The sequence below is a fragment of the Palaemon carinicauda genome, chromosome 10, assembly GCF_036898095.1.
Source record: "Palaemon carinicauda isolate YSFRI2023 chromosome 10, ASM3689809v2, whole genome shotgun sequence".
NCBI lineage: Eukaryota > Metazoa > Arthropoda > Malacostraca > Decapoda > Palaemonidae > Palaemon > Palaemon carinicauda.
In genome coordinates, this window is record NC_090734.1 from 72238130 (window position 1) to 72250822 (window position 12693).

The 12693-nt window shown below is 47.8% G+C and overlaps 1 protein-coding gene across 1 annotated transcript in view; it reads right to left on the reverse strand.

Moving 5' to 3' along the window:
- LOC137648425 (phosphatidylserine synthase-like) overlaps positions 1–12693 on the reverse strand; it is a 118046-nt gene that overhangs the window by 18242 nt on the left and 87111 nt on the right. Inside the window, exon 2 of the mRNA XM_068381346.1 lies at positions 10736–10922. Coding sequence (XP_068237447.1) covers positions 10736–10922 — 187 coding nt within the window. The remainder of the gene's footprint in view (positions 1–10735; positions 10923–12693) is intronic.

The window sequence follows — 12693 nt, forward strand, 5'->3', positions numbered from 1 at the left end:
GGAACAAAATAATTCGGAAATTCTTCGGTAAAAACTCTCATAAATTTCTTTAAATACATCAAAGGATGAAGGGTCTTAGGATCTTTTCCTTCCGAGATTTCCTCTAAATGATCACTAGGGGAAAGGCGACCGTCGATCCATTCTTCCAACAGGTCTCTAATCGAGGTAGAGACGTCTTGTTTACTAGGAGTCAACTCCTTAATATCCTGACTTCTGGCGTCTGGGAGTCCGATATCATGATGCCTGGCGTCACGTTGTTCCAACGCTTGACGCTCGGAACTATGACGTTCGCGATCTTGACGCTCGGAACTATGACGTTCGCGATCTCGACGCTCGGTTTCAGGACGTCCGAGGCTCTTACGCTCGGCGTGCCGACGTCCAACTCCTTGACGCTCGGCGTCATGCGTACCAGTCTCTCGACGCTTAGCATGATGTTCCTCCTTACGACGCTCGGCGTCATGGCTACCAGGTACCCGACGCTTGGTAAGCTGTTTCTCTACTCGACGCTCAGCGTCAAACATCATGTCTAACTCTTACAGCAGCGTTAGTAGCTTGACGTCCAAGGCTCTGACGCTCGGCGTTGCGACTTCCAAGTTCTTGACACTTGGCGTCATGACTTCCAAGGTTCCGACGGTCGGGGTCACGACGTCCAACTTCTCGACGCTCGGCGTCATGCCTTCCAAGGTTCTGAGGCTCGGCGTCACGACGTCCAACTTCTTGACGATCGGCGTCCTTTCTGATGCTTGCGTCACGGCGTTTAGAATATAGACGCTCGGCGTCATGACGAGCAACTCTCTTCCTGTCTAGCAGGAAGGGAAATACGTAAGATGCCAGCCCCATCTGTGAGCTGCGTCATCCGACGGCGAAGATAACACTTTTACCTTGCCTTTCCCATGGCGAGGGCGAGCGTCCTGGGAAGCGTCAACAGGTACGCTCGAGGGGACGACTGCTCGGGGGCTAACGCCTCTCGCCTCCCTTCGCCTGTCGACATTCCTTCTCCCAGGGGTTAGGGAGCTTGGAAGAGGTCCAGGGCTAGGAGAACGACAGGTCCGAGCAGCCGCACCCTCCACTGCACTGGTTTTAGCACTGAAACTTGCACTTTTTAACTCTTTCACATCAGACCATAATTTAGACCTGCCTGCTGCGAGAGATTCTACTCTTTCGCCAAGGGCTTGAATGAGAATCCAATAGGCTATACGATTAATATTAGTATTCCCAATATCGAAAAAATAAATAACGACACAAAGTAATTTATGGGACTGTATCAATCGTCATGAGTACTACGTAGCGTAAATTTGACTGTACGCTAGTTTAATCTCTCATAATAGATCGATGATTATCTAAAGAAAGTATACTAATAGGACAAATATTTTCTTAAAAATAATATATTCCTTTTACATTATAAAAATTAAATACTTTTGCTTTGTAAATTAGTATTTTCTTTTCATTCCTTGCAAGAAAAAAGAAATGAATTTGCAAGTCATTCTTCGTACAGTTTACGTCACATGACTTGTGACGTCATAGTGCTGGAGGAATGATTTCCTTCCACCATCATGTCTTTAAGAGTTGGTTCGTTAGTTTTTACAGTAGGGGGAAAAACTCCCGATCCTCTCCCTTCCAAGCTTACGAACATAGTGATCATATTCCAACCACTCTCTCTCAGTCAAAATAAAACAAAACCAAAATGAGCGAAAGCCAAAGCCAACGTGTACTTCACAAAATTAACTGCAAAAAATACAGGCCAAAGCGAGCGAAATTCTAACGATGTCACCGGTGAGGCGGCAGGGAAGATCTCAGGAATGACTGGAATGGTTCCAGGTACCTGGGTAGAGGGCGCACTAGTGGTACACCTGGTTACCCAATCAGCGATTACCGCGAGTTTTGAAATTTCTGCCGTGACGTCAGGGACTAAGCTATATATATAACTACCAGGTAAGTCAGATGTTTAAAAGTGACGATACAATACATGGGTGTGTATGAATGGGGTACCCGGCTACACCTCCTCCACCCCTCCTAACTAGGGGAAGTGTGATTACACCTCGCTAAAAGTCTTCTAGCTAGACTTCTAGCTTCGCCGAAAGTATAATTGCTATAAATAGTGAGGGTTTGTATCAGGATCAAAACAATCATGTTTTTCTGGGAACTTAAGGATATGCTATCTTTAACCATTAAATAACGGATTTTGAGCGAAGCGAAAAATCTATTTTTGGGTGAGATAGCCATGTCGTCCTGATGGAAGGTTCCTTCAGTAGCTTCATAAGGGTATATATGACTACAGTAGATATTATCAGAGAATTAAACTAAAGGTTTCACAGAATTCTAACTTCTGGCGCGAGTACCCATAATGTTTCCATTTAGGATATCGTATAATAACAGGGGACGTATGCTTGACACGCCGCATGGCTATCTGCACCCCACATAGCGTTTACGCTTCGAGGGAGAAGTTGGTGGCAAGTTATGGGAGGAGCCGTTACAAAGTTCTCCTCCTCCGTTACTGTTATGGTACTCGGATGACGTCATAAACGACGCCATGTTGGTATATGTCACCTCAGATAAACATGTTCTATGTTACCCCTTCCTGCCCCCCCGGCAGGGATGAGTCCTATTGGACTAAGTCTCGAAGTTACTTGATAAAGAAACTCACCCAGCATCAAGAAGTACCCACCGGTCCCAGAGCAGGGTAGAAGATAAGGTAAGTACAACGTGTTGGAACAAATTACCTTAGTCTAGATGAGTTTGTATAAATGAAGGAACAATAGTATTTCATTGTTCAGATATATTTACATATTATAGAGGGATATTAAAACTCTCAAACAGTATTTTATTACAATATTAGGGCGAAATAAGATGCACGAGTATAGCAAATTCTTGTATTTGGGCATAAATAAGATATACATAAAAGTAATAAATGTAAATTGTAATGGAATGCAATTCAGTTACATAGACTTGGGACATTAATAGAAATAAATGTGGTATCTGAAAAGGAAAACTTGCCATCACACACGTTAATTCCGTAGGAATTATAAAGTCTTTCTAGAATGTCTTATATACACTTCATGTTTGAAAACACGTGGCACAAGTGTTTAGTCTATGTGACTTCACCTTAGTATAAGAACAGTCCATAATGTCACTCAGTGGCACTATTTTCACCACGTTGCGCACTAGGGTCAACACAGACACCCTTAGAGTTAGAGTCCCAAATAACTCACTGTTCATCGCATCACTAAACAGCAGGTTTTAACACACTACCTGCAGCTACCACAAAGCGTTTCAATTCGTGCACCTGCTTCGCATAGTGTTTGAAGAACACTCTTGAAGACTTCCAGCCCGTGAATGAGCGAAGACTTTCGAAGTCCATTGACTAGAAGAAATTCAGGGAAGAGGCGACTTTCCTGCACGTGTACTGTCAGGATCCGCTCTGCGAATAAAGTAGGTGATCTTCGCTCTTAGTTGTTTGAGTGACAAATTAGAACCCAATGTTTCCCCTTTAAAGAGCTGTCCTCCACCGAAGTCCAAAGTTCTTCGAAGATAGACCTTTAGGCTCTCCACTGGGCACAGGGAGATATCCTCCTTCAGAGGGCAGATTCTCCAGGGACCCCACCTTTTGGTGGGTAGCTCATTCTTAGCGAGAAACATTGGGTCAGGAAAGAGGGTGAGCTCGCCTGTTTCTGCGAACTGGATCTGGCCTTCTTCCCTTGATAATGCCACAATTTCACTGACCCTGAAGCGAGAGCAAATAAGAAAATAACTTTTTGAGTCAAATCTTTCAGAGGGCAAGTTTCATTGTCCAAACTTGAGGCAAGATGAAGCACCTTGTCAAGAGACCAGGAGATGGGTCTCGGCGGGGGTGCGGGTCTGAGTCTAGAACATGCCTTCGGCAACTTGTTGAAAATGTCACTAGACAGGTCTATTTGGAAGGTATATAATAAGGGTCTTGTCAGGGCAGATTTGCAGGTGGAAATCGTGTTGGCTGCCAAGCCTTGTCCATGAAGGTGAATGAAGAAGGACAAAGGCCACCCATTTCTTCCAAGATGATTCATATTGCCTTCTGGTAGATTTTGTTTTATATTCCTCTAAGAAGTCTAAGCTTTTCTTCGAGATCCCAAACCACTTCTTGACGGCTAGGGAGAGAAAATCAGGAGATAAAGGTCTCGGGTTTTCTTTGATAAAGCGAAGACAGTCGACTTCTGAACTTGTTGGGTTAGAACTGGGTCTGGCAGGGGAATTAGCTTGGGTTGTAACTCCAGGATCAATGGGAACCAGTTGCTACGGGGTCACTTGGGGGCCACTAGGGCCGCTATTCCTTGGAAGGATCTCAGCTTGGTGAGAACTTTTAGCAGAAGGTTGGGTGGAGGGAACAGGTAAATCTTGGTCCATCTGTTCCAATCCAGGGACATGGCGTCCACCACTTCCGCTCGGGGGTCCTCGCATGGGGCCATGTAGCGAGGAAGTTGTTTGTTGTCGCTCATTGCGAACAGGTCGATCTGCAGTTCTGGGACTTCTTAGGAGATGAAGGAGAATGAGTCTGCGTCTAGGGACCATTCTGACTCTATCGGGGCTGTCCTGGATAGAGCATCCGCTGTCACGTTTAGGAATCCTTGTAGGTGAACTGCTGAGAGGTGCCATCTTTTCTTCTCCACCAGGCGGAAGATGGACAGCAACACTTGGTTGAGTTGGGGCGATCTTGAGCCCTGACGGTCGAGACATCTGACCACGACGTCGCTGTCCAGGGTCAGTCGAATGTGGACTGAGGGACGTGGGGACAGCCTCTTCAGGGTGAGAAGGACTGCCATGGCCTCCAAGATGTTGATGTGAAAAATCTTGAATAGGGGAGACCATGTTCCTTGAACTTGACGTTGATGGGAGTGACCCCCCATCCTTCTAGCGATGCGTCCATATGGATATCGACCGAGGGAGGCCGTAATTGAAGAGGTACCGACCTTTTCAGGTTTTTTGCCTCCAACCACGGCTTGAGGAGTGATCGTAGCCGAGACGGTAGAGGTCTCTTGAGATCTCTTGAGCGTTTGAAGCATATCTTCTCCAGACTCCCGATGCATCTTTTAGCTGTGCTCTTAGCACTGGGTCTGTCACTGAAGCAAACTGAAGGGAGCCGAGCACCCATTCCTGTTGTCGTCTTGAAATCCGTTTGGATTTGAGGAGTCTCTTGACAGATTTCCTTTCTCTTCTTTAGTGGAATGGAAAGACGGTGTGACTGAAGGTCCCAATGGATTCCTAGCCATTGGAACTTCTGAGCTGGAGAAAGTCGAGACTTTTTGGTGTTGATCTTGAAGCCCAAATGTTCCAAGAATTGGATCACCTTTGTGGAAGATTGCAGGCACTCTTCTTCTGATGCTGCCCACACCAGCCAATCGTTCAGGTAAGCCATCACCTGGACGCCTTGTAGGCGTAGTTGTTGAACGATCGTCACTGCGAGATTCGTGAATATCCTTGGGGCTATGTTTAGCCCGAAGGGCATGGCTCTGAAGGCGTACTGTCTTCTTTGAAGCCTGAATCTTAGGTAGGAGGTGGTCTGGCGATTCATTGGAATGTGCCAGTAGGCGTCCGCCATGTCTATCGAGACTGTGTATGCCTTTCGAGGCAGTAGGGGTCTTATGTGCTGAAGAGTCAGCATTTTGAACTTGTCGTTCACTAAAAACTTGTTTAGAGGGGACAAGTCCAGAATGACTCTGAGTTTGTCGGAGTCCTTCTTGGGAACACAGAATAGTCCTCCTTGGAACCTGGTGGACTTTACCCTCTTGATCACCTTCTTGTTCAAGAGTTCTTGGATGCATTCTTCCAGAACGGGGGTGGAGTGTTGGAAGAATTGGTGGAAAGCTGGTGGTGGTGTTTTCCAGCTCCATCCTAGTCCGTTCTTGATGATGCTGTGAGCCCAGGGATCGAAGTTCCAACGATCCTGGAAGAGGCAGAATCTTCCTCCCACCGGAAGCATCTCATTCCTTCTGGTTGCCCGAGGGTTTACCACCTCGGCCGCTTGCTCCCTTTCCTCCTCTCCCTCTGGAGGGACGTCGAGAGGAGTCTCTGCCGGCGCCTCTACCTCTGGGACGAAAGGTAGTCGACTGCCTCTCGTAGGCGGGCGTGAAGGCTGGTGACTGAGTCACCACTGGCTGGGGTACCAGTTGGAAGGTTTGTTGGGGCTGAGCCACAAACTGGGGAGAAGCGGTTGCCGGAAGCTGACGTTTAGCCTGACGCTGCTGAGGTCTTGGCTTGTTGGATTTCTTCTTCGGGTGGGGGCCCTCATCCTGAGATGATTTCCTCTTACCTTACATGCCCCACTTTTGGAGAAGGTTCCAGTTCTCTGTGGCGGCCATGTCAACGATCTCTTTCACGAGGTCAATGGGAAAGAGATCTTTCCCCCAAATATTGGAGGAAATCAGCTTCCTTGGTTCGTGTTTTAGGTGGCATTCGCAAACACGAACTCTCTGCAGGCTCTCCGTGCCCTGACGAAGCTTTAAAAATCTTTCGTCAGGGTGGTGAGGTGGGCCTTGGCCAAGACAATGTAGAAGCCTGGGGTCCGCTGTTCCCCAGCCATCGTCTCCATGAGCACCTGGAGAGAAAGGGAGGCAGCCAGTCTCTCTATCGTGTCCTGCTCCCAACGCAGAAGATATTCGGAGAGCTTGGGGAGGTTCTCACTGAACTGACGTCCAGCGATGTCGGCCTCCAACTTTCCCACTGAGAAAGTTAACTGGATGTCCTTCCAGTTCTTGTCGTCGAGGGGTAAGGCGAGGGAGAGGGGCCTACATTCCTCCAATGTAGGGCAGGGTTTCCCTTCCTCCACCGCCTTCAACACTGCTAGGAGGGACTTCTCCACGAAGGGGAAGACCATGGTGGTAGGAGCAAGAAAAGACGGGTGTTTCTTGCTCTTGGAGTTGGTGTAGCCCTTGTCTTTCAGACAACCGGCTAGCAGAGATTGAGCCTTTGCGTGGTCAAACACAATGACCTCTTTAGGCTCGGTTTCCTCCTTGGAAACGGGTTCGGACTTGAGGCGAATGTAGCAGTCCGGATATGCCTCGAAGCTAGGCCAGAATTCCACCTCTTCAAGGGGGATGGCGCCTAGCTTGTCGTTCACGAAGATCCTGCCAATAGTGATAGGCATTTGCTCGGCATGCCTCCATGGGTTCGTCACAGAGCAGGCTGGAAGGTCCTTCACGTTGATCTTCCTCTGAGGTTGCTTCGTTAAACGGAGGATTTCCTTTTTGAAATCCTCGTCCCTCTTGCAGAGCCTCTCCTCGAGGACCGCAATCATGGCTTGAAAATTGTCCACAGATTCGTCCGCTCTTGTGGGCATAGGAGTGGACGATGTAGAGGGGACTGGTTGCGAGATGACTACCGAAGCGATAGAAGGTGCAGGGGCGCCTTCTTCTTCAGCGTCAGGAGCCCTCTAGGTTCCTCTTCTCGACCCTCGGCCATCAGGGTCCTCTCGGTGATATCCGACACCTCTGACATCCTCTCATCATCATCGAAGTGGATGTCCTGGAGTGCGTCCGAAACATCTGGGTCAACTGTCAATTGGACACAGGGGATCTCCGGTTTGGGGATGACGGCATCTGCAGATGCCTCAGGGAAGAGCAAAGCTCTCATCTTCTCACTGGGGAGATAGGGCCCCGTGGCATTCTTCTGGAAACCACGCACCCACTTGCATAGTTTCTCATGAGCGATGTCCCTTGACTCCGCAGACTGGGGAGCCTCGAACCCCTCGTTGAGCAGGTCCTTGCAGACTGTGCAAATATGCGGGTCCCAATATCTCAGAGATCCTTGGGTGACGGAGCAGCTGGCGTGGGTTCGGCACGCCAGGTGGCCGTAGAAGTCAAGGCGCCGAAAGTCGCAAAAGGCGCTCTCACACCGGATATACTCCTCCTATAAAGAAGAAAGGGGTACATGAGTATTTGGAAGTATATAATGATGGACTTAAAGTAATATTAGATTAGTCTTGAAGTAATCTCAATTACAGTATAAGATTCCTTTCCAAGTGTAAGCTTAGGATAGGTAAGCTGGAAATGAAGCAGGAAAGACACATACTTGTGAATCCCGCCCAGCCAATTGCCGTGACCTTACACCACTACTAACTCTGGGGCTTTCGTTCGAGTAAGCCCTAAGGGGGAAGCTATTCAGTAGGGATAGAGTAGCACAGCTAGTACTTCCTCCGGGGTATTAGCAGTGGTGAAAGGGAGAGAGCTGAGTTCATTCAGCATAGTGAAAAGGGGAAATAATTATCCCCAATTCGAATAGGTCCCAGCAAGGGACTGCGCATGGATGCACAGAGTATGCTAGAAAATATCTATTGCATAACTATACACCATAGTTTTTTGTCTAGGGTATGTACTATACCACAGATGTACTGGCTATCGTATACAGCCATACAACAGACACTGCCGGCGCATTGCCGGCAGAGTTAGAGTAAGGTGACGTAATATGAATTAGGTGGAGACGGCAGCCTGCCGACGCGTCGGAGGCACACCAGGCACCGGCGAGTCTGCGATTGAGGGTAACTCCTTCCAGCCATCAGTCTATGTGGCGGGGAGAGGGAGACAACCTCGGGAATGATAGCAGATCGCCGACATGTCGGCGGCCGCCGGCAGCCGGCAGGCGACCGGCTGTAGGTACTCCAACCCTGACATTGATCTATGAGACTGAGAGGAGACCTAGGCTACGTTGTCGGCTGCTGCCGACAGAGTTGTGCGACAGTGGACCAGCACTTGATTGAGAGAGAGAGAAAGCAAAGAGGAAGGGAGAGGGAAGGGCAGCAGCTCACTACCCTAACCTCGCCTTCCTCGAGAAGGAGGGTTCAAATGGAAGGAAGAGTATGATTAGGCTTCCATCCAGCCGCAACTAAGCCGGCAGTCAGCTAGGGTTGCGAGTGGCGGTCCAAGGGAAAACCGAAGAACACTCTAAGATAGCAGGGAGGTCTTCCGCCGGCAGACCGACCTGTCGTTACGCTATCCCATAGTTCAAGTATATGCGGGAAGCTTAGCAGTTCGAACTAGCAGGCGAAAGGACCGGGACGACCCCACAACCCGCCGGCTCCCGATTGAGTTGTAGGACGGTGGACAGAGGTGCGATGGCTAGGCCATCACCAAAGGACAGAGGGGGAGGGGAAAAGGGTCCTGTGAAGGAGTGTGGGGGTTGATGTGAGCCTTCCCCAACACCCTAAAGGGGGTTCTGTTTCAGTACCGGCACCATCCCAGGTATAGGAAGAGTTCATTCTCCAGCCTAGGGTGGGTTAGTACAGTAAAAGAACGGCATGGTCGTGCCGTCCCAAACTATAAAGAAACAGAATCCCAGAGCCTGCCTGACCTAGGCTAGGGGGAGCAACTCCCCTAGCCCGAAGAAGGCAGGCGTAGGACAAGTCGCTAGGCCACAGGGAGGGAGGGTCGTAACCCTACCAGGTGTGGCCTAGGGGGAAGGGCAGCCCCCCCCCCCCCCCTCCCCTTGCCATCCAGCGCAGACCCAATAGGAAAGTTCATTCACCTAAAGGGGTGGCTGGGGGCAAATGACTGATACTCTGAGGTTCTGACCTAAACTCAAAGCTCATGAACTATGGCTCTGGGCAGGGAAAGAAAATCCTAGCCTAACCTCACTTGAATACATTCAAGGTAAGGAGGGCTAGGATGTAGCCTACGGTACCTCAGAGGGAGGAGAGATTACCTTAGTGTAAAGGTAACCAGGGAGGTGTGAAAGTATACAAAAGCCCCTAAGCCGTAGGTTAGGGGCAAGGGAATTGACTACCAAGATCATCAAAACCCCTTGTGTACTTTCTAGGAGAAAAACCATGTGCAATCACTGAATCTTATATGTATAAATGCCTATTATCTTCACCAGGAACACTTATTATATCATGCACAGAAAGTAAACTAAAACGCCTAGGGGATGGGCTAACAACTCTAGCGTCGTAATTTCGGCTACCTACACTCGCCGAAATTAAAGAGCACTTTCGGCATAACATAATCAATTCCTAGCAATGAAGACTAAATAACTAATACTGATAATTAGTTATGAAACCGGGATAGTTGTTCTGGCTAACTAAATAAAGCATGCGAAGCGAAAAACAGCGTCAGGGATACCTCCGGTTAGCCAACAGCTCCGCCACAAAACACAGTATTTAAAGATAAAAAGGCGTTACTTTACGGCCAGAGCTGATTTATACAATATAAGAATATAGTACTCAACTTTCCAAGGGCAGAAGAGGCTGAAGATTGCGACATGCTGGTAGATAATAGCGAACAACTGGGAAAAACACCTGGTCATAGACGCTACTAGAGAAGGCGCACGGTTATGACGTCAGCCAAGATGGCGGCCAACATGGCGTCATCCGAGTACCATAACAGTAACGGAGGAGGAGAACTTTGTAACGGCTCCTCCCATAACTTGCCACCGACTTCCCCCACGAAGCGTAAACGCTATGTGGGGTGCAGATAGCCATGTGGCGTGTCAAGCATATGTCCCCTGTTATCTTACGATATCCCAAAGGGAAACCTTATGAGTACTCGCGCCAGAAGTTAGAATTCTATGAAACCTTTAGTTTAATTCTCTGGGAATATCTACTGTAGTCATATATACCCTTAGGAAGCTACTGAAGGAACCTTCCATCAGGACGACATGGCCTAAGCCCAAAAAATAAGACCATACACATCTTAATGGTCAGCTTACAAAAGCTAGAATAAGAATATGAAATACAGTATAGCAGCAGTTTTGTTTCCACAATTAAAAAAATTCTCACCTGAAAGATGATGAAGAGAAGCAAAAGCATATACAAAATGGAAAGTCCAAAGACTATCCGCCATATAACTGGATGAGGTCGGGTGAAGGGGCCATTTGGAAATGCCATGACACTGATAATAAGGAAGAAGAACACCATAGCCACCAGTCCTGATTGAATATTTGACTGAATACTTTCATTCTCATCTCTGTTGAAGAAAAAAAAAAAAAAGTGATACAACTGCTTTTAAAAGGATGAGAACACTCGCCCTCATACATCAAACAAAATTATGAATTCTACATTGTATAATACAGTATTTTATCATAATTTGCTTCAAAGTAAATACAACCCTTTTGTTATTTTGACACAACAAATTTCAAAAGTAATATGACAAATTCGTAGATAATATGTATTTTTCCTAACAATACAAACCTTAGTAATTTAATAGAGGTATTACTTTCGGCATAGCTGAAATGACGAGCCATTCACTTTCAACGAGGGTTTACTACCCACACCGCTAGTTAGCGGGCGAATGGGAGGGTAGCTTGCTAACCCCCCCTCTCACACACCTGTGCTTGAGCTAACTTTGCTTGAGCTAACTTTGCTTGGAGGTACGACTTCAAGTGGGATAGGGTTGGCGGCAAGTATGGTTAAATAGCTAAGGTTTGTATAGTTAGGAAAAATACAAATTATCTATGAATTTGTCATTTGTTCCGTAACTGGAATACAAACCACGCTATTTAATAGGGGTGACTCACCCATTAGGAAGTGTGGACGTCCCAGCCAGTCTGGCTTTTGGCTTTGCCCGGGGGCTCGTTATTTGAGTGTGTTAGCACTCAAGAAATAAGGAACCCCTGCAACTCGCTGAAACCTTGCTATTCTGCGGCCTACGCAAGCTGTGTGTGAAGGTATGAAGAAGTGTGACTCGTCCTAGAAAGTTGTTCTGAAGTTCTTTAGATGGAAACTTGTAGACTAGGATTTTCCCAATACCACCTCGTCAGGTTATGGGGACGTAACAGTATTAACATTAATACTAGGAACACAAAGGAACATGGTTTACCTGCAGTGGTTTGAGGTCAGCTATGCAGAGAACTCAGGATGCTGCTTTCCCCAAGGGAGGGGATGATGAAGAAAAGAATAAGGGCCAGTTAAACCTTTTCATTCATGCAGACTAAAACCGGGTAACAATGCCCTCAACCTTCTGCTACTTGTCCAATAAAGAGCTTGAGGTTTTAAACCAGCTGTTGTGCAGCCACCACAGGACCGATAGAGAAAGTATCGAGTCTCCTATGGGTCACGTCTTGCAGGTAGCGGGATGTGAACGTGGTCTGCCGTTTCCACACCCCAGCTTGAAGAACCTGCGTCACTGAAAAATTTCTTTTGAAGGCCAGGGACGTAGCTATGCCCCTGACATCATGTGCTCTGGGGCGATGTTAGGAGGAGGGTCTGGATTCAGTGCCAGGTCAATGACCCTGCGAATCCATGCCAAGATGGTGTTCTTGGTGACCCTCCTCTTAGTCCTTCCTGTGCTGACGAATAGTGCTGGCACACGAGGACGGGCTGCGGCTGTTCTTTTGAGGTACAGCCTTAAGCTCCTTACTGGGCATAGTAAGAGATGGTCTGGGTCATCTGTTACAGTACGGAGACTAGAAATCCGGAAGGAGTCGAATCGAGGATCCGCTACTCCTGGATTCTGAGTCTTAGCAATAAACTCAGGGACGAAACTGAATGTTACCTCCCCCCATCCCCTTGAGTGGGCGATATCATACGAGAGACCATGAAGTTCGCTGACTCACTTGGCTGAGGCCAAAGCTAGCAGGAACACCGTCTTCCAGGTTAGGTGGCGATTCGATGCCTGGCGTAATGGTTCATAGGGAGGTCTCTTAAGAGACCTGAGAACTCGAACCACGTTCCATGGGGGAGGTCTCACTTCCGACTGAGCGCAGGTAAGTTCATAACTTCGTATGAGTAGAGAAAGT